Source organism: Amblyomma mixtum, chromosome 1 (assembly GCF_055824585.1).
Source record: "Amblyomma mixtum isolate Tamu chromosome 1, ASM5582458v1, whole genome shotgun sequence".
NCBI lineage: Eukaryota > Metazoa > Arthropoda > Arachnida > Ixodida > Ixodidae > Amblyomma > Amblyomma mixtum.
In genome coordinates, this window is record NC_143012.1 from 314,244,606 (window position 1) to 314,266,648 (window position 22,043).

Consider the following 22,043-nt stretch of genomic DNA (forward strand, 5'->3'; position numbering starts at 1 on the left):
AAAGCTGTGACAGGTTCCCCAGCCCTGATGTCCCTTGCTGCTGACAAATGGCGATGGTAGACAAAGGCCCAAAGCCGCCTGTGAAAACGGTAACAGTGTCGGATACTCGTGACTTCTCTCCGGCAAACCATATTCACCGGTGTAACGCTTGTATAGGTGCCTTATACAGGTGCGTACACGAGTAGACAGAGCAGAATAAGTGCCATCACGCCTTCCCTAGCACAACAGCACTGTTTGCTAAAAAAAAAACCGTGCTAGTGCCCCCCCCCCTCAAAAATAAATAAATAAATAAATAGATTAGAAACTTGTTTAAGCCCATTTAACCAGGACGACGACGGCGACAACCGCAACGAGGACGTAAGGACGTGAACCGCAAAACAGCCCCAACATGTGGGCACGACAGCGAAGCGCTTTCGGAACGACGCTCGCAAGCTCCTGCCGTCAAAGGTAAATTCAAAAACATCGCTAAATGTCTCGCCCTAAGCAAACTTTAGGCTCTTGCCACCACTCTCGGACGAATGCAGTAAAAGAATGATGAAAAGAGAGCTGCGACAACCGCGCAGAGAAAACAAAGAGAAATACGGTACGCCATACCCGCAACGTCAACAAGGCGTGCCTGTAGACTGCACACAAGCTGCGCCGTGCAACCCATAAACGACAAGTTACACGAAGACCTCTCGAGTCGTGACGCCTGGGTGTGACGGAGGAAGCCAAGAACAAAAAGAAGAGCAGGAGGAGAAAGTCCGCAGACAGAAACAGACGGAGAAGCGGAAAAGAAAGGGGGAGAGAGAGAGGGTCCTGCCCAAACCGGACCACCGCCGCCGCCGCCGAGCCTGCAATCGGCGGCCACCGCAGAGGCCGCCGCGATCAGCCGTGACAACGGGCGCTTAGGGCGTCAGGCGCCCATCACGAGCGAAGAACACTGCAGAAGGGGGAACCGGAGCGCGCAGCACCCGCACCTCCCGCCACTCAGCGCAGCGGGCGCAGCGCGGCAGCAGTCAATCACCCGCGTAACGCGGTGAAGAGGAACGACCACGAAGCGTTACGGGTGCGTGTGTGTGTACAGTACGCGCGCGGATGCGAGCGCCGCGCATTCGGCCCAACAGCATCGCACGACCGGACCCCCGGCGGCGGACGGGGTGGTGTCTATGCGCTGCCTTCCCCGCCATGCACACGCGAACACGCACGCACACGCCGACGCGGAGGCGCATGCAGCGGTGCCGCTGATTACACGTATCGCGCGTCCAAAGGCAAACTTGGCCGCGGGCAGGACTGAAACACGACTCATGTCGCGATGGTCGGCCGCCCCCCACCGCTATCCGGAGAGTTCGGTGCAGCGCCGAGAAGCCCACGGCGAGAAGCCCACGCCGAGATGCGCATCCGAATACAACTCAGCGTGCGAGTGGGGAAAAGGAGGCGCAACGAGTAGGCGAACATACGATCCGAGCTGTATACATCGACCAAACTCAATCGAAAGGAAAATGAGAAAAACTGCTCAAAGTGTCCCCCGAATCGACAGCGCCGACTATTGCTCTGTTGAAGGAAGTGCAGCAAAAGGTTTGCTTTTAATAGATGTTTGGTTTTGTTTTTGGTTTATGGGGGTTTAACGTCCCGAAGCGACTCAGGCTATGAGGGACGCCGTAGTGGAGGGCTCCGAAAATTTCGACCACCTGAGGTTCTTTAACGTGCACTGACATCGCACAGTACACGGGCCTCAAGTATTTCGCCTCCATCAAAATTCGACCGCCGCGGCCGGGATCGAACCCGCGTCTTTTAGGTCAGCAGCCGAGCGCCATAAACACTGAGCCACCACAGCGGCCACTAGTGCGGCGGCGGCTAGTAGTAGTAGTAGTAGTAGTAGTAGTAGTAGTAGTAGTAGTAGTAGTAGTAGTAGTAACTGGAGGACAGTAACGCCGCCTCCTCCTCCCCTCACGGCATCCACCCTCCGGGAGGTTATCGCGAAAGGAGGATCGTTGCAATGACGTCACTCCTAACATGACCCGAACGCGACATTAGTGAGAACCCAGTGACGTCACATGTGACCAGCGTAGGTCTTCAATCTTGTAGCTCCACCCACTACTGTGATGACCTCTCGAAACACATGGATAGACCTCGTTCACCAGATTCAGGCATCGGTCTAGCGCTTCGAACACATGCCACTTCTCAGATCACAAAGCTTCCCTCCCAAATGTCAAGGACTGGGAGAGACGGGCTACTTGAAGAGCGAGCGCATGTGAAAAATAAAAAAAGTGGTCTAAAATTACGCATATATGTCTGTCGCTCTCAAATTCCTTACCTATGTACATCGCGAAATAAAAATACCTCTCAGCTGTCGCTGAATCTCTCGTTATATAACCGTCCTGCGAGTTTTTTCTGTGCCTGTTCATTAATCGCAAACACGGGAATATGCCGGTCTTTGGAATATCGCATATATGTCAGTTCGAGGTCCCGAGCACGCCACCATATTTTCGCGCCGCTCCGGCCCTCCTTGTATACTCTGCTCAGCGCGGCAATCTTGCCTTCTACTGCTCATCTCTCCGATCGGCGGGCGAATCAACCACGGCGCAGAGGCTATAACGGCGTACTAGGCTATAACGGACAGCCAAGCTACAGTGTTATCCGCGATTTTTTTTTTTTTTGTGAAAACAAGCTTTCACTAGCAAAGCTGAAAAACCCGCTCAAGGTATGTGTGAAGTGCCAACTTTTGACGGAGCGCCGGCGGCGGAGACCTTGCGCAGCTTCTCCGTCAACGCGCCAATCCATAGAGACGCTGACTGCAGCGTCGTATCGTTGTCATGGCAATGACATCCCGCAGGAAAAAAACTACATCCCCGAGCAGGATTCGAACCACCGCCAGCGAAAACAAAGCCGTTTCGTTCCCCAGTGTCTCACATAAAATCGGCCACTGCCTCTTTTTCTTCCTTTAATATACTGTCGAATCTGTCGTGCTGCGTGCGTGAGCAGGATTTATTCACATTTTACACGCCAGGTCTCCTTCAGTCACCAGGTGCGCTGAAGTAGTTGAAACCGAAACTAACTGGACTTTCCTACCCCTGACTCAGCCGGACTGGAAGTATACCAGCAAGAGGCTGGCTAGCGGTGGCGCCACGACCACCTGTGTCTGTGATCAGCCGTTCGTTTTTCTACCTGCTGTTGCTTTCGTCATAGTGATGCCGCGACCAAATGAAATGGAAAACGGAATGGGTCGTTACAGATATACGGCCCCAGATGACGGGTCGGGGATGGTGAGACGGCAACTTCAACCGGACTATGCATTTCTGCGCCAAGAATGCATAACAAACCGCTTCTATGTTTTAAAAAAAACGACGCTCCTTTAGAACGGCGAAGCATGCATGGTTCATCGCTCTAAGTCCACCCCTGAATGCTGAAAGAGTTAACCGGACAGGTTCTTGACGTGGTTTAAGTTTCACTCCAACGAACCGGCATGCTGCGCTTGCGAAGACTTTTCCCATCCGACGTTTCAACTAAACGCGTAGTATAGCCAAGTAATGTTGACTCATTGACAGTGTATTCTAGCAGACGCCAGCCCAGCTAAAATGCTAGGACCTGATGCACGCTGAGATGGCGACGCGCCAAGCTAGAGGTGACCAAAGATGACGCAAGCTTCTGTACAAGCTTTGAAAGCGCTACCAAGAACAGTAAATTAAACAACTTCATTTCCAGTGCTTGCCCAACCGGTTAAAACCTTGCAGTATCAAAATGGCGGTGCCAACACACAACGCAGATTCTATATCCACACCCGCTCGCGCGGCCAGCGGTGCACGTAAGTGAAGGAAGGTGAGCCAGTAAGCAGCGGCGGGCCAGGCGCAACCGCGATCGTATCGACGTCGGCTGCGCGGACGGCACGGAAGCCGCGATGCCGCCGTCAACCGGGCGCCGCGGCGTGACGGACAAATGGCCGCGGCCACCGCCACGCGATGCGGGCGGCGGCCCCTGCCGGCGCTACCGTCAACGCCGCCACCCTCCTCTTCCCGGGCTGCCGCACGCTCGCTCCTCCCGCCTGTCAGGCATCTCCGGAGCCCGGCGCCCTCTCTCCTCCCGCCCAGTGTAGGCAAGCGGGGCCGACAGCAGCAAAGCGATGCACTAATATCGTCAACACGCCCTCCGAGACGCGAAGCTGCGTCGGCTCATAGGGCGAGAAGAGGACATGTATTTCTCGGGCCCAAGAATCACTCCGCCACGCTCCCCGTATGCGTCCATGAAACTTGTATCTGTATTTTTCTTTTTTTTTTTTTGCTTTTAGACGCCAACGTCTCTCCCCAACAGACGCGACGCGGAAGTTCTCATTCGCCTTATTATTTGCTGAAGGTACGCACTGTACTGAAGGCAACCAACGGCCGTAGCGCGCCGCCACCATCGCTTCTGCGAACAGCGCCGCCCCTGGCAAAGTTGTCAGAGCGCGAATGCGGCAGACAATGCGGCTACGTGATGCTTCGCTGCGGTTTTCGAGACCTCACAAATCTACCCTTCAAAAAAGGGTATCTAGATAAGGGGGTCTTAAGCATTAGGCCCAGCACACATACGCCTTGAAAGGGTCCCTGCAACGGTTTTGAAAGTGGCTATAAAATGCGTGCATTACGCAGAATAGTTACCGAGCGTTCATGTCGTGTACAAGTCCTCGAAAGCGAGCCCATAACTTCTGAGTTTTTAAAAAAAAATTCCCATTCTAGCGCTTCGCGGCGACACACAGTGCCGGTCTCTGGCGCAAATCCGCCATGTGACATGTTACCCGCGTCAGTCGAAGGGGGGTGTCATCGGCTCGCTAAAAACCGCAAGGACGATCGCAGACCATGCAGGCAGGCGGCGACACGGCCGGCTCTAGACTGCGGCGTGTCCCTTTCAATGTCCCACGTCGTGCCGTGGCGAGGGAACGAGGTGCCAAAAAAAAGAGTAAACAACCGAGCCAAGGGGGCAGAGCATAGTCATGGATGTCCTGTTTCCTTTCTTTTTTTTTTTTCTTGGGTGGTTCTGGAATTGTATGAGTTCTGAGAGGTAAGTAAGGGGGCCGTTTTCAATCGCCAATATCCCTGGTGCTACATAAGTTAGACTGAAAATTTTTGCGGGAGAAAAGTGGATAATGTCATTCTTTGGCTTTTCTTACCCTCAGTGGAGTTTTTGAGAGCTAAAGTAATAAAGCGACAATATTTTAAAAGAGGAATGGCGGGCTAAGCTTGGGTGGGTGTTTATATATGTTAAAATTCTTAGAGCTAAGCACAAACAACCGTTGCTGTGGCCTTTGCCAACTACGCATCAAAGCTCCAGAATACCGAAGAGGAAAGAGTAAAAGGTTTTTTGCGCAAGCATAGTTGCCTCGGGTGAGCGAGTGAATACACATTTTAAAAAACAAAAAATGAACAAAGCTATTTAATAAACCGTCGTTTGCTCTATGTAGCCACTTGGTCGCCCGAGAACCAAGTAGACCAACGTCCCCTGCTGACGACCGCTGGTTGGTGATGAAAATTTGGAAAAAGTCTACCAGTTCTGAATACCTTTTTCTCTATAGCAAAGCTGTTAACACATCCGCTGATGCAACGAATGCCTCGAATTTGCTTATGGTAGGATCTGTAAGTGCCCTACACACAAAAAAAAAAAACGGCGGAGGTTTATTCCGGCTAAACCTAGTTATACGAGCGAAAGCTCTGTTAAGCATGGTTACGCATGGTCTGGCGCCTGCGTCAAAGAATTGACGCGCTCGGACCGGCGCGCGCCTCATCCACGGCGATACTGAGCGACAGCGGCGCTAGAGCGCCGGCGAAGCCTCGCCTTGTCACGTGGTACAGCAGGGGAGCGAGCGCCATGGAGGAAAAAAAAACTAAGGCGGGAGCATGACGTCACGCGGCCAGCGTTCGCAAGCCGAGTGTTTTGAAGTCGTTTTCTCGCTCAGTTTTTCGCTCTTCGAGCCGGTCCTTTATGTTTTGATTCCGGTATGTTTTAGTGCACGCGTATGCGCGACCCGCGGCGCGGGCGTCTACAGCAAGGAAGTTTATCTACAGTTAGTCTGCCGCGCTAATCGGCGCATGCCGCAGCGGGGCTAGATTTTACGGCACGCTATCACGTGGTGCGATCACGGGGGGGGGGGGGGGGGGCACACTCTTTTTTTTGCTATATCTTTACTTGTTAAGACGAGGCTTCAAGGTTGTCGCCGGACGCTCCCTCCTCAGTTTTTTTTCCTCCATGGCGAGCGCAGCTGCGGTGCCCCTCCACACCGAGCCACGTGGTATGAAGCCACTCGCCACACCTTCGTTTCGCCGGCTCAAGGTCGACTTTGCGCCAAATTCGTCCTTGGGAGTTGTAGTGTGAAGAGTAGAGCTTTCGCTCACAAAATGTCATCGCCATTGCAGCGTTGCAAAGAAGCACCACTAGACAGGGTTGCCAGGTCCTAAACTCAAAAAAGCGCCACAAAAATCGCAAAAGTAGCCAAAAAGTAGCCAGCGTGTCGCCGGAGTGTCAAATGTAGCCAAAAAAGCGCCAAAGTTGCAGAAAAGCAGCGCAACAAATTTGTAATTCTTGCCGAATGCAGGTTAACACTGGATGCGAATAACTGTAGTATAAAAGCAACAAATCAAACGGAAGAAAATACATGAACATCATGGGACAGGAGCACGGAAACGCGCTCGGAATTTCTAAAGGGAGTGAAAGGGTGGGAAAAGTAACCAGAGGAGTTTTTCTTCTCTGCAGAGGAGAAATAATTAGGGTTCCTAAGAAGCTGCCATAACAATTCGCATTGCCATATAAATATGGCATGCATGACATTTTTTTTTCATGAAAATTTTTCACTGTTCTGTAAACAATGGCATGATTTCATATGCGCCTATTTCTTGTTCGGTTTTTCTCCTGCGATCTTTTTTTCAGCTTTCTGTTGCATAACAGACTGATTGCCACGTGTAGTTCATATGTACTGAAGGCATAGAAAGCACGCGGCCTTGGCCAAAGTTTTTCAGGTCAAATGGGTTGCTTTTCAGCCACTTATGGTTCCCCAACTTTATATCGCATGTGATACGAAGATCCTTCGTCATCACGTTTCATAACTTTCTGGTATTCCCCGCTCGCCTCTAATGGGCTAAAAAAAACCATGTTCCTTGAAAAATTTCAGTCACGACTGTAATTCACAGCATCATACAAGTGGCTGTCGGGCTGGCATGTGCGGCCTATCAACTCGCTTTGAACCAGTAGTCAACTGATGACACAGTTTTATCAGCTAAGTAGCAAGACACTTCCCTATTTACCTGAGGTCCATTCAGTGATTGGAGATATGACATTCTTATTCCTAGTTCTAAGGAAGCTACATATTCGCATTGCTTAGCAGAGCCAGAGTATCGGAGTCTCGACTGGGAGAACAAGTCTGGCGAGCATTAAGTGAACACAGGAGCGAGAAGTATTTTATGTCTAGGAGATGATTACAGGTAAATTTTTAACAACAGGGCAGGCATCGTGGATAATAGTGTTACGTGTGGCATTCTAACGGACTTCAGCAAAGATGCACAGGGACTATTGGCAAAAAAATAGGTCTATTATTCAGTCCTAACTTCGAATTCAAATGTAGCCAAAAAGTAGCCAAGTAGCCAAATTCAAATTTTTGTCGCCAAGGGGTCCCAAAAGTAGCCAATTTGGCGTAAAGTAGCCAAACCTGGCAACCCTGCCACTAGATGGCACCCCCGCCGCGCCTGCTCGAAACAGTGGTTAGTAGCTAACTCCAACAGGAATCGTGTCTGGTCCCTGCGTGCGGCTGTCGATACTACATGCAAGAAAAGAACTCTGTGTGGAAGAGCACATGCTTTCCCTGAACTTGGTGCTCGATCTGTCTGGTTCATGTGCTCCTGCCGCAAATCAATCAGCCGAGAACGGAGTTATCCCTAAGGACCAGCGGTCATCTTGCCTTTGCATTATATGCTCTGCTCCAGCCCATTTCTTCCTCTTGATTTCGACTTGGATGTCTTTCACGCCCGCTTAACCCCTGACCCACTTTGCCCTCTTCCTGTCTCTTAACGTTGCACCTATCAGTTTTCTTTCCATAGCTCGGTGCGTTGTCCTTAACTTAAGCTGAACCCTCTTTGTTAGCTTCCGCGTTTCTACCCCACAGGTGAGTACCAGCAAGCTACAGCTGTTGTACACTTTCCATATCAGCTGCGAAACTTCTTCGGCAGCAGGGACACCGCGTGGCGCCCATCACCCGGTCCGAGAGTTGTCTTCGTTAGGCTTTAGTCGCCGGAGTAGTGCTCGTTCCATCACCCTCTACTTTCTTGTCCGTCGCGTTCTCGCGCTACTTCCCAACATGAAATCATAACTTCACTGCAGCGAGCGCATTGCATCCCCATTGCCACAGGACAAAAAGTCACTAGCCGTGAGCGGACCACACGCGAGCGACCGCGCGCGCGAGCTAGCATCTTCGAACGCTGACGGCGGGCGCGTCGGTCGAGACGCCGCCCGTGACGGGCCGGAGACGGGTCCGGCGTGACCGCGCGGGGAGAGCAGTAGACCACACGCGGCGCGCGTCACTGCAGCGCGCGCCGTGCGCGTCTTGCACGCGGCAATTACAATACAGTGCAGCACAGCTCGAGGTTGGCACTGCTGTCCCGGTGGGGAACGCGGCTGACCGCGTGGACTGCGCCGCGCTGCTGCCTTCCGCCTGACGCGTCCTGCCTTTCTTCGTGTCGGCTGCGTATGTCTACCCGTCTAAGCGTGGATGATACATAACGTGCAGTCACAGTGGACATGATTTACAACAAGTGAGGTGCCGTGGCAGATCGGTTGCATGAACGTCAGAACCCATAGATGTCGGTAAGGGACGCGCCTTATTTAAGAAAGCTAGCACTGCGTTCTGTCTGCAGTCTTTCTACTTGTTCGGTGTTGCGATGCAGCAGTGCATTACAGCGCTATAAATTATAGCACAACACATGAGAAGGTCAGCACAGCCGCGATGCCAGTCGTACAACATCCATGACTGCATTCTGTTTGTACAACCGAATAACTGTCTTCAAGTATTACACTGCCCAGATATACACTCTGAACAGAAAGGTGTAAAAACGGGAATAAGCTGTCCACTATAGCGCCCACCCTTATAAAAGGAAGTCCGCTAGAGGACAATTAACTCCCTTTTTACTCCCGTGTAGGCGTATTCGTATTTAGAGTGCAGGACAAAATTAGCAAGAGGGCAGTCGAACCTCGAGGCTCGATAGTATATCGATCATGGATATAACGAGCTATTGGTAACAGCGAACTCTTCCATAATCTTCCTAACAAATACACGCAATTTTTACTTCGTACACCATACGCCGTTCGACGTAAAACGTAAATCGTAAACGACGTAAATCCCCGGCGCCAAGCCGGGGGTGCACTCCGATGGCAAGCGGTGGGCTTCACCGCAATGCATGAATGGCTGGTGGTGGTGCGAAAAGCGTTCCCGCTTTCACCTCGCATGCGCCAACAAGGCCACGGAAGAAACAGCGGCTTGGAGGGTTGCAGCCATGCAGCATCCTGCGGTGCCGTTGTCCGGCTGAAGTGGGAGTGCCGGCGATTACCCGATGCGGAAGCTCTCATTTTCCACGCAACATTGCTGTCATGCAGTGATGCCAGCGGTGTCGTGTGGGGAAGCCAGCCTAGGTGGCGTTTAGCGCTCTTTCTGGCGACATCCGGAATCGCCGTCAGAGCCGTCAACACGGCGCTAAAATTGGGAAAAGGTCTCCTGCTCCCTAGCAAGTGTTCCCTGAACTGCAGTCTCTTTACTGACTATAAATTCAGAGTGCTATATTTTTTACAAAATTTATACTACGAAATGTGGCTATATGAAAATATTTTATCACTATCGACTAAGCTCGTGCAAATAGCCGTTTATCCGCGCGAAGAGAATTAAAAGCAAACAGTATATTGTTTGAATAATTTAGAAGCGAATATTTCGAATACTTTTGGCACATAAGGCCATTACATTGAATAAAAAAAAAAGAAAGAGTGCCTGAAGCTTTGTCGCACTCATTGAAGCTATGTTGACCTTTTGCAATAATGGCCATCCAAAATTTAGAAAGTCTACCTACATGTGGAGCCGACCCATCTGCAGGGTTTGAGGCAGGTTTGGCTGAACCTCACGTATTACGCACCCTGCGTTGGTGCCCACTCATGGAGTCCTCCACATGTCAAAAAAAGAAATTGCCAATTCATATAGAAATTGGTTCTGCTCCGCTAAAGAAAATTCAGTTCCACTGATGAAATCCGAGCTGCACGCCATTTACCCCGCTCGCTCATGCAGGGGATCGCTTTCACGGATGAGCGGTTGATAGCACGGAAGCAAATTTCCAGTTCTTTCGCAATTCTCCAGTGAGTGCCTAGTGGAGGCATCCGAAAAAACACTACCATTGGCAGTTTGTTGGCTGCTCAATCAGCCAGGCTGCATGCGAGTCGAACGCATGTCAGATGTGTCGTTTTATTGCCTTTGATCGTCATTTTCATCTCACTGCTGGTCTTACTGCAACTGCATCGTTGCACAGCTGTTGCATTTAGCTGCGCGAGCACCACGGTGCCTTCCCGCAGGACGCACATTGAACCAAAACCACACTAAGCAAGCACTCCAAAAACGTTATTCGCATGACACGAATAGGATATTGAATGCCAAAAACTCAGATCAAATATCGAATATTTTACTTTTCAACCAAATATTCGAAACTGTCGAATATTCGAATATGTCGAAATATATGTCGAAATATTCGAATATTCGCACAAGCCTATTTTTGACCTGCTCGCTATAACGAAGTTTGGCACTTGACTACACTGAAGCAGTGCAACAGGAAGCACCTTTTTCAACCCCTTACGATTCACAGTGCTGCACAAAATTAGCAGTGTAGGCTCCTTTTCTTTTGCGCTTCCACGTAGTGGCGTACACAATGACGTGCATGAAACACCAGCTGCTCATTCTCGATGTGTGGCAGCCTTGTCAACCGTAGCGAATGCAGCTGTGCACCTTCTAAGTATGACCTACAGCCAACAGTGCACGAAGCGGCAGACGCCGTCTTCTCGAGTCTCTCAGGCCAGAAGGCGAAACATCAACAAGGGCAAAGCACAAAAGCTTTTGCTATTTTGCGCTGCATACGCAGATGTTCATGGCCATGGCCCAATGGTATGATGCAATCTGTTCTTTTCTAAAACGCGGCTGTAAACAAAGAGTCCACGATGCAGAGGGCAGGCAAGGAAAGCATGCGGCTGCGTCTCCCTACCTCAGGGTCGTTCTTCTTGAACTCTATGTCGTCTTCATCCACCTCGAAGAAGAGTTCAGACTGGGTGATGGAGAGCATGCCTGGAGCGATGATTCCTGGAGCTATCAGTCGACATCTCGTGCTAAGACTTACGGACCCTGTGCAGAAGAGCAATGAGAAATGCACGTAAGCAAAACCGCCTCCCTCTTCCTCTTAAGAACCACTGGACCATGATTGCTCATTCAGTACAACCAGAAGCCTTTGATAATGCGCCACAGAAACACACTACGCTCATGGTATTAGTGCAGAGAAATTGGTATGTGCTGAACCCTTATGTGCTTTGCATGTTTACTGATAATGCGCCCATGGAATCTGTGCAAGCTTGGTTTGGTTTATGGGGTTTAACGTCCCAAAGCTACTCAGGCTATGAGAGACGCCGTAGTGAACAGCTCCGGAAATTTCGACCACCCGTGGTTCTTTAACATGTGCTGACATCGCACAGTACACGGGCCTCTAGAATTTTGCCTCCATCGAAATGCGGCTGGGATTGAACCTGCATCTTTCGGGTCAGCAGCCGGGCACCATAACCACTGAGCCACTGCGGCGGCTAATCTGTGCAAGCTGAATTGCTTGTCATTAACAATGTTCAGTGCTTACCTCGTTTTCACAGAAGCCAGACAACTCTTGATATTACTTCGTACAGTGAATAATATGAGTATGCAGCACATGTTATAGGTACCTTCGAAAACTCACAACTTTGCAACATTGGTGTAATATAGGAGGTATTCACTGAGGCCGCGCTACCCATAGAGTTTCTTACTATTACCTAGAGGGAAAGCTGGCGGCGCTGCACTTCAGCCACCATGGACGCCCAAAGCATCATGGGGCGGTGAGCTACTTGTTGCGGCACAGTCGTAGTTTTTCGGGAACACGGAGCGCCACTACTAAGACGTTTCATTCCGAAAACGCTGTTCGTGTGTGCGCAGACGACTTTCGCGCGAACGCAGTGGGCAAAACCCATAGTAGTGAAACCGCGACGACACACGACGCCAATAAAAGGTTTCACTTTTCCGAAATGCCATTAAAAAACCTCTTATAGTATTTAAGCAACAAAATCTTTTTTGAAAACATATTTACTTTTAAAAGTGCGCCTGTTAATTACGGAATAATAGTTTTTGTAGTGTTCATTACTAGGCCAATAGGAGAGCGAGTCGTCTCTTATTTTGGGCAAACTTTGCACTTAAATGCTTTTCTGCTCATTTGTTGCAATCATTAGACAAGATATTGAATGTTAGGGCGTTTGTAGTTATCAAACAGCTTTATTTTTCTATTATTTTTTGTCCAAAAGTTGCAGTTTCGCAACAAGTAGCTCACCGCCCCATGATGCTTTGAGCGCCCATGGGGGCTGAAGTGGTCTCGAGGGGTCGCCATGCAAACTCCCATAGACGGGCTGCCAGCTTTCCCTCTAGGTAATAGTAAGAAACTCTATGGCGCTACCAGACGGCGCGAGCGTCGTCGCGGCAAACGCGCCATGTTTGCGGTCGTTTCACGCCAGCTCGCGCAGTGTCATGGTACGCCGTGAGGTACCCGGCCTGAAATGTCAGTGATCAGTAACATATTTGCACATTGTTAAATGCATCAGCGACCGCGTACGCTTATTGTGCATGAAGTTTGCAGCAGAATTCCTCTGTGCCGTGATAAAACAGAGCTGCCTCAACTCGGCAGCAAAACTGGCTGGCTGCACTGCACGCAAGAACGTACACGACTTACAGCTTGTAATATCAGTTGATAACTGTCAGCTAGTCATGCAGGGCACATTGTGGATAAACAGCACGATTAACTACCGAAATTCCAAAACTGGCGCCGCAGAAACTGATAATTCCAGCGGCATGCTCGCAGCACGAACGTCAGACCCAGCGAGAATATTTTGAAGTTTTGATTGTATCGACGTAGCGCTGCTTCAAGCCGTAGCAACACGTCACTTTCAGCAGATAGAGGTGACAAGTTAAGCTACAGCTAAGCGAACAGACCCTTCGAATTACTCACCTCTCCAAAAACGGCACTTCGGCCTTCGGCACCTCGGCCTTCGGCACCCTCAGCACGGCTCTTGGACTCACCCACTTGTCAAGTAATTGCACCCTCTCATAGGTTTGCATGCTTTAATTCCTTGGCCTGTCAGCAAACTTAAGCCGTGCACAAGGTGGGCCTCGATACCGGCAAATTCAACGTGCGGCAGCAGTCCCGTACGTCGCACACCATGCCGGCGCCTCCGCATTCCTATAGGGGGTCCACCTTTTCACAAAGTAGAACCTTCTGAGCGTGCCCGCTCTTTTCTGCTTCGCACAGTTCACGGAATATTCACTCAGTCACGCGGCGGTACAGGTCGGACAGAAATTATCTGCAGCGAGACGCGAAATACACTCACATTTCACCCATCACCAGCTACATAAAAGCTGCGGCTGGCTGCGGCGGACGCGCGCGCGACCACCAACATGGCGAATGCCGCGCCGGCAACTAGCGCCCCTTGCGGATGACGTCATGTGAATACCTCCTATAGATCGACCACATCTCTTGAATATATACACAAGCAATGCATTGCATGGCTCTGTTATCCTTTCTGTCCATCCCAAAAGTAAAAGCACAATGAGAGAAGTAAGTTCTCTCTCTAGGTGTGCCCCTTTACCTGCGAGTTCGGAGTCGAGGTCTTTGTCGTCCCAGAAGTCGCTGTCGTCCAGGAGGTCGGTGCTCTGCAGCTGGTGCTGGCGCCGGGTCAGGGCCAGCTGGCGGTGAAGCTCTTCGCGAGCCTGCAGGATGGCATCCTCGGGGGCCCCTGCACCAAGGCACAGAGCAGGTTCAAGGTTCGTTTATTGCATGTTTACGGTACAAGAATAAAAAACACTGGAATACAGAAGGAGGTCCCAAAGTCAGGGACTGTGGATGAGACCTCCTGTGAGAACAATGGTAAAAATGAATACAGAGGCAGCAGATGCAAAAATTATAAAAATGCATGCAATTATAAAGATGAGTGGATGCAGGATGCATGCACTCTCTGCTACAGAGTCGACTCCTACAATGTCTTGTAGGAGTCGACAGCCAACAGTCTAACAGCCAAGCCACTCTGCTATACTAAAAGCAAAATGATTAAACCATAAGCCCGGTAAAAAACTATGGCACAACGCTTAAAATCTAAACATCTAAATGATGCCAGTGTTCTGTTTTGAAGCTTGCAATGAAACCTCTTTTGAACTGCGCACACAAGTCTTCTCAGAATCTGCACAAAGCTGGCTATGAGGCACCACTGGGTCAATTAACTTGTTTGTCCCAAGTGAAACAAAGTGATCCATGTTGGCTGCTTGGAATAAGTACCAAGGTTTGGTGAGCCACTTTTCTTGCAACTTGGGAAATGCCCACAGCATGCAATTTAACATGGTCCCAATACTTATCTGAGGGGTGAATTAAATTTCTTTCTACTTTTTCTAATATTTTCTAATCAATTATCTTTCAGGTAAAAAAAATGATTACACTTTAAAATCCCATTGATGAAGACCACAAATTAAAAATGAAATATTCCTCATGCTTTCCTTGGTTTCGGTGACCATTGGCTTCTTTCAAATTTAAGTTGGCAACAGACATCGCTTCAGCACAAAGACCCGCAAGTGTTACACCAGACCATAGAGAGAGAGTCCAATAAGACAACACTCTACAATGATCTTAAAAACAGTTGGCGATAGCGAGAAATGCCGAATAGCAACTTTAGTGGGAATAACCACCTTTCATGAAGTATCACTTCTATGAACTTTGACCGCAACACAAAAGCAAGGCTAACATACAGTCGATACTGGATAATATATATCAAACCCGGATATATTGAATTATAGTTTGTATAAAACAGTCTGAACATCTCTTTGAAAATCCCACGCAAAAATAAAGCACCACTGTTAGTGTCAATTGAACTCTTGTTCATATCCACTATACTGAACGATATATCACCCCTGCAAATGGCGCTTCTCCTAATGGTGTTCTCATGATCCCTTTTCGTCCGTGGAGACAGGTTGGCTGCGTGGCCTTGAGCACCTGCTGGCAGTGCTAGCACTGTGAAACCACCACGTTACAAGGTGAATGTAGGGAGTGCTTGAGGGTGGCCTTGGGTACTCTCATACTCTCATAGCCTTAGTTGCTTTGGGACGTTACACTCCATAAACCAACCAACCAATCACTTCCCACGCAACAAAACTGTCATGCGGTGGTGCCAACCTAACTGACTGAAGCCTACAGGCGGCCCTCACCTGGCATGCTTCGCTGCCAAAGGTGTCATGGAAATAAACTGTGCCTCAATTTTCATCATCATCATCATCAGTCTGACTCATTTATTGCGTACTGGTAAAAGGATTACACCACTTATGATACGCAGTGGCTAGACCCAAAGCATTGCCCGATGTGGCTTCAATGCAACGCAGATTAGGCCTAGTGGATGGTGTGCTGCCTGCTTACTAGTGGGTGGCACATTACTGCAAGAAGCGAGTCACCAGCGTGGGTGTGATGTATTCTTTCTTCTAGCTTACAGATAAGATTATCTATTGCCATTTTTATAAATCAAATTATCGATATATCGAACTACTTCGCAATCCATTACGAGTTCGACATACCCTGGATTGCTAATAATTCCACTGAGCCCTAATACCCCATTACTGCAATTTCTATACGCTGCCAAGGAGCAAGCCGAGAGGTGACACCCATGTGCTAGCTTTGATAAAAACGGCAATTAAAATTGCCGCTGTGCAGCGGCCCGTGTCCTGATGAGAGAGAGCAAAACTGAACGCACACACACCGTGCTCGATGGCTGCCTTGAGAGTGCCCTCTGGGTGGCAAGAGCCGTGAGGGTTTCGCACCAGCCGCTTGCGGCGCCGCGCGTCGTCTTCCCAGGCGTCCAGCCGGAGGAACTCCGCCTGGCCATTCTCCGTGGCTCGGTGCGTTGTCCCCCCCTTGGCGTTCTGGCCCCAGGCCCCATGGCGGTTGGTCAGAATGTTGAGCACCTTCTCAAGGGCTCGTGCTGCCACCAGAGAATCACGGCGCCGCGCTGCCGTGATAAGGTGGTCGCACATCATCTCTTCTTCCTTACGGTCCACAGCCGTCTGTGCACACAACGACTGCAAAAGACAAGACACGAAACATGAAATACAGCATCTACAACATGTTCTTTCCGAATAAACAGTTCTCACCTATCTTTATAGCCCCAAAGCAAATGCTGCTAGCAAACAATTCCACAAAAAAGCCTCAAATCCATGGTTTTTCACAAAACCGCACAAAAACTAGAGGCCCTTGATGACCGATACCAAAAATAGGCATGATTTAAACTAGAGCCTGCACATGCCCAAAGCAACCACCTAAATGCACTGTAGTTACTGATACTGTGCAACCTGCGCTGAATAGCTTAAATTATAGTGACACTACTCCACCACTCCACAGGATGACGTTACTGCACCAAGCTATTCCTGCTCTACGGTTGCGAACAGCGGAATAAAAATTAAAATGAACGGAAATGGAGATAGGTGTACCTCAAACTCAGCGTGCTTGAGAACGTCGTCCGCTCGCATGCGGTTGAGGATGAACTCTGCCTCGTTGGCCACCCTGACAATGTGGTCTTTCATGGCGTGGGAAAGCAGCCTGCAAGCATTAGGAAAGAATAAAGCACTGAAACAAGAGGCAACAACCAGGCCTGAGAAAAAACTGTTGTTTCCAAAAAGACTGGGGGAAAAAGAAAAAGCCATGTACTGAAGACCTGAAAAAGCACTCTTGTTGCAACCACCTTCCAAGCTCCTTTCAAATGTTCACTACCCATCATGGCAACTGCTGCATCAGCGGAGTTTCTGCTACCTCATTTGAAACAAAACACCGCTACTGCCGGGGCTACTTTATGCAAGAGCAGATGCGTGATTGCATTTGGGGTTGCAGTGTAAAAAAAAATATAAAGAGGCAGTATGACAGTCAGTGGGAGCAGGGCAAGTACTGCGCACTGCGTAAACGTACTGCAGTGAACCTCGGCCACACACTTTTTAGCACGCTAGCAATGCTGAAAGCAGACAGAAGACTTATTAACAGAGAAACAGTACCTCCAGCGAAAAAAAAACAAACTTCAAGGCCCCTCAGATATTTGCATACAATAGAATCTCAATCATACAGGTATGATCACAGCTGATATGAATTCGTATATAATTGCCTGGTCAAAGTGCATTCCGCACGATGTGATGTATTTCAGTTGTTGAGAACAGTTCCTACACAGCTATACTGACAATGCAATTGCATCTATGAGCACTAAGCACTGCCATCACATTGCCATCTCTGTGATTAAAAGCTGTGTGCAGTAGTATACGCCATGAGCATTAAGTGGTGGTGTGTAGGCCACACACTGCCAATGCCACAACTGCCAAATGCATGGTGCACACCAAGAGCACTTAGTGGTAGCGTGCATCCATAAAAAGACACCAGTACCCACAGGCAGATTTTTATGCATGCATTTCTCGTGTCTCAGCATAATACAGACCTTGATTGTTTTTTTTTATTACACAATTTTTGAGCGATACAAATATTTTTCCCAACTCTGAAAGATTCGTATCATTGAGATTCTACTGCAATTATTTTGAAACCTTTCAAAGTGATTCTCATAAACTTCTGGGTGTGGCATGCTCTAATCTAACCCAAGGGCTTCATCTCGTGGCTCCCATTGTACAAATGCAATGCACAATAAGAATATTTTTTTAGCAAAGTGCACACCAACAAGCAGTCAGTCCTGACTCAGCCTTTGTCGTTTAAATTGATTCCAGCCAGCGAAAGACAAAAACTGATGCATAAACTTGTTATTACAAGCCCGCTGTACATACACGTGAGTCTCGATACTGACCTTCCTTCGTTGATGAGTTCGATGAAGGCAAGGCCGGCATGCTTCTGCAGCGAGTTTTGCCACTCCTGGGAGCAGAGCAGCATCACCAGCTCCACCACTGAAGTGCTGTTCTTGAACGTGCTCAGCCCTGTTGGGAGGAAAGATGACAAAGCACTATTATCCCATGACATGGCACACAAATGTATGAATAGTGGAATCAAATGAAAGTGTAGAAATTGAAGTGTCAACACAGTTTACGCCACATTACCAGCACCATATCCTGGCAAATGGCCACCAAGCAAAAATGTAGTGCAGCTGTGACTTTGTCCTTCCTAAACTTCCAACATCACCTCTTAGCACTTCTGCTTATAGTACAAATGTTCCTCTAAGTGCTGTAGTGCCGGAGCTCCCATTTCGCTGGCTGGCCTCTCTGGAAACAAGCGCTGCGCGCTCGCCGACGCTCAAAGCAGGCCCAGACTCTCTCGGACATGTCGCGATGTGCAGCGTGACTCATGCAGTTTCGCCGGCGCCGACGCGGACCCTTCCTCCTCCCCTCCTCTCCGTCGGTGCGGGCTCCTCCGACGCGTCGCCGGCAGTCGCCTCTCGACCATTGGTCTAATTTGAACGGTGGCCAGTGCCGTGACCTGATTGGAGGATTTGAACTGCTGGCTGCCGTAACCGTCAGCGGGCGGCTATAAAAACGGAGCCGCGCTGAACCCGAGCAGCAGACGGGCAGCAGAAGAGCCATCATGCCGGAGCTACGCTCACCGCCGGGGCCGCCCTTCTTCTTTGTGCTTGCCCGTGGTGCTCTTGGCCCTTGTATCATGTAAAAGCCCTTGTACATACTGTACATAAAAGTCATTTTACTCACCGTCGCCTGGACCGTTTCCTGGCTCGGACACCCAGACCCAACAGTGGTGGCAGCGGTGGAATGCCCCAGTCCCAACAGTGCTCACCCCATTATCTTAACCCCCCCCCAAAAAACCTCCCTATAACAACAACTTCAAGAGAAAAGCACGCTACAAAAAACTCCATTATTGCACTTGCTAGTTTTCTTAAAGTGCAGCCAACCACTTTACTGGGTGTTTCACTTCAGATGTTCTGCAATTTTTAAAAATAGGCTTTCAGAGGTAGAAAAGCGTTTTTTTTTTTTTTTTTTTGCATAGCATTGCCAGTGGTGTAGCGCATCAGAATACAGCTAAGACGTGCTAACCAGTAGGTTAGTTAACTAATACTGAATAGCTAACTTTTTGACTACTATTAGAGCTAGTCTCCTTATTTATTGAAAGGTGTGTAGCCCACCATAAGTAACATCCATATCAATTTCAAGAATTTCGAAAATGCAGTTAGCCTCGGCGTCGTGGCCCAATTCAACGAGTTACGTGCATTAGAAGGATTGCTTTGCCTGCAAGCTTTTCGAAAGCGTATGTATTTTGGTGTGATGTAGGCAAAATTTGTTGGGCCACAGTGCCGATGGTAACTGTGTCTATAAAATTTAAAAAACTCATGTGGATATTACTTACGATGGGCTACATGCCTCTTAGTAAATAAGGAGACTAACATCCCAGTTAAAAAAACTATTCAACATTAGTTAACCGGCCCAGCCGCTAGCACGTCTTAGCTGTGTTCTGATGTGCTACACCTCTGACAATGCTATGCCGAAAGAAGCACTCTTCTAACTCGACAAGCTGATTTTCTTTTTTTTAAATTGCAGAAAATCTTAGGTGAAACACCCACTACATAGTAGTTCACTTCCACAACACTGTAGATGCAATCAGAAGGTGGAGTTCTAGCTTATGATGAAGCGGCAGCATAGCGGAGATGGTGACATGTTTGCTCACTGCTCTTGCCGCCAATTTTCCTGCACTACAGCCCATACCAAGCAGGACTGCTATGCTTACCTTTGCCCTCGACAAGCAGGTCCTGGCCGTGCGAGCCAACCAGCGTGCGAGAGAGGAAGGGCGCGAAGTCCACCATGATCTCTCGCAGCAGTGGGCACACACTACCCAGTGCACCCTCCAGCTTCTGGGTCAGGCTGGCCTCACGCGCACTGGGCGCCAGCCCGCTTTCCTCGCCAATCTTACTGGTCGCCACTGGCATCATCCCGCTCTCAGGCACCTGAGAGGAAGGCACCACAGTGGTCTCAGTCATGCATGTGCCAAGGCACAGTGCCATTCTTACAGTGCATGGAGTATATTTTCCATCTGCTCTAAGGGACATCACTGAAGTAAATATGTGTTCGCAGGAACGTTGCCCTTAGGAAATTCACTTTTCAGTACTTCGGTACTGTGAAATGCTTCCGGATTTGCATAACATACTCGTAACATTCATTACAGGAACTCGCTGAACCAACAGGCACTGATATAAGTGAACACATTCCTGCTCATGCATTCCAATGAATGCAGCATGCTTGGTTTTAGAGTGTTAGCTCTTAATGAAGGTTCCAGATCTGTGGATAGTAGTGGCAGTCAACAACAAGCGTCTTCACATAGGCTGATCAGAGTGCAAAAGAAAATACAGGGAGGAGCAGAGCAGAGGGCGCGCCGAATATGCAGACGGTGAGCCACCCAAACACACCTAGCAGTAGCTAGTCAGCCTTGATAAGGGGACCAATGAAGCAAGCAGCACTGAGGCATCAGTTGCATGGAGGAACAACATCACACAGAGAAGCTTGGGCGAAGGACACGGAGCATGAACAAGCAGCCAGGGCTCACATTAGGGAAGAAAAGCAAGCGGAGCAAGGGCCATTGCATTCATATAGGTGTTTACGGAAAGAGCAATGGCAAAGGACAAACATAAGGCGCTCGTGAACCTCAACGTGCGGGCATGCGAGCTCCAAGCCACCTGCAAAAGATGGCAAGGTCGTCGCAAGAGCACAACGGAAACCCTGCCAGAGCTCTTCATCCACATTACTAAGAATGTGTAACCATCATATAATTTTTTGATAGCAGGCATCAAGTCTCCACATAGTGTCAAAAGTGTTGAAAGCATACAAGATAAGTGCTTCTTTACACACATCAAAGGAAATCGAGTACAGTACAGTATCTATGATATGAACCTCACGGGGTCGTGAAAAATATTCACATCATCCAAAATACGTTTAAGTCGACGACCGATTTTTCGGACTCTCTAGGGGCCGCGAAAACGACCGAAAAATCGGGCAGTCCGAAAAATCAAATTTCACCGAAAAAATCACGAACTTATTACCACTATGCCGGAGAAAGCGGCCAATTGTATTGCACACAATCTAAAGCTCCTCATGACTATATTTCGCCGCGCGAAATACCGCATAAACGCGTATAAGGGCTGCACTTTTTTTTTTCCAGATTCGAGGGCCAATTTTCGGGGTGCGGCCCATACACGCGATATGCGAAAAAAAAACCTTAAAAGCAAAAACACACCAACCAGGGAATGAGCGACATTTATTCTACGTTCAATCGTCACTCGCGAAGTATTTAGACTCCTGAGCTGGTGCTGCGCTCTGGTGCACGCTCATGCCAAAAGAAGCCGCGCAGCATGTCCGCTGTCAACGCGTAGCCGTTGTTCCGCACTTCCATCACATAGAGGAGCAGCCCTTATTCCAGTTCAGGAAACTCGCACGGCTTGACTCGGAAAGCTCGCTTTTTGCAGCTTGTGTTTCTCTTTTGGTTGCACCATCATCGGACGCACTTCTCGGCCACGTCGAATTTCCCGCCCGCCGCACGCTTACCGACCGCGTTCGAGAGCTAACTCCCAGCCGTGTAGCTTAAGGTGCTTGCCCATCGCGCTAAAACTGTGAAGCTCTGCGGCAGCACGCGAAAGCCACTATCACGGCGAACGCGCTAACACGCATGCTGACACGCATGCTGACACGCCACGAAAGGCTGGAGCTGGCGAAACTGATGCCGATGTGAACAGCGGAAAATCGCGACCGAGAAAAATGTTGATGATAATGATCACGGCGCCATCCATAGACGGCACTTGGA

The 22,043-nt window shown here is 49.3% G+C and overlaps 1 protein-coding gene across 4 annotated transcripts in view; it reads right to left on the minus strand.

Moving 5' to 3' along the window:
* rg (A kinase anchor protein rugose) overlaps positions 1-22,043 on the minus strand; it is a 317,271-nt gene that overhangs the window by 156,195 nt on the left and 139,033 nt on the right. For 2 of the 4 annotated variants that reach the window (XM_089567001.1, XM_089567003.1), the window contains exons 32-37: positions 19,980-20,196; positions 18,100-18,226; positions 16,757-16,865; positions 16,024-16,348; positions 13,885-14,031; positions 11,223-11,359 (exon numbers count right to left, since the gene is read on the minus strand). In XM_089567001.1, the coding sequence (XP_089423127.1) occupies positions 11,223-11,359; positions 13,885-14,031; positions 16,024-16,348; positions 16,757-16,865; positions 18,100-18,226; positions 19,980-20,196 (1,062 nt within the window). The remainder of the gene's footprint in view (positions 1-11,222; positions 11,360-13,884; positions 14,032-16,023; positions 16,349-16,756; positions 16,866-18,099; positions 18,227-19,979; positions 20,197-22,043) is intronic. The other 2 variants (XM_089567004.1, XM_089567002.1) reach the window with 1 other exon arrangement.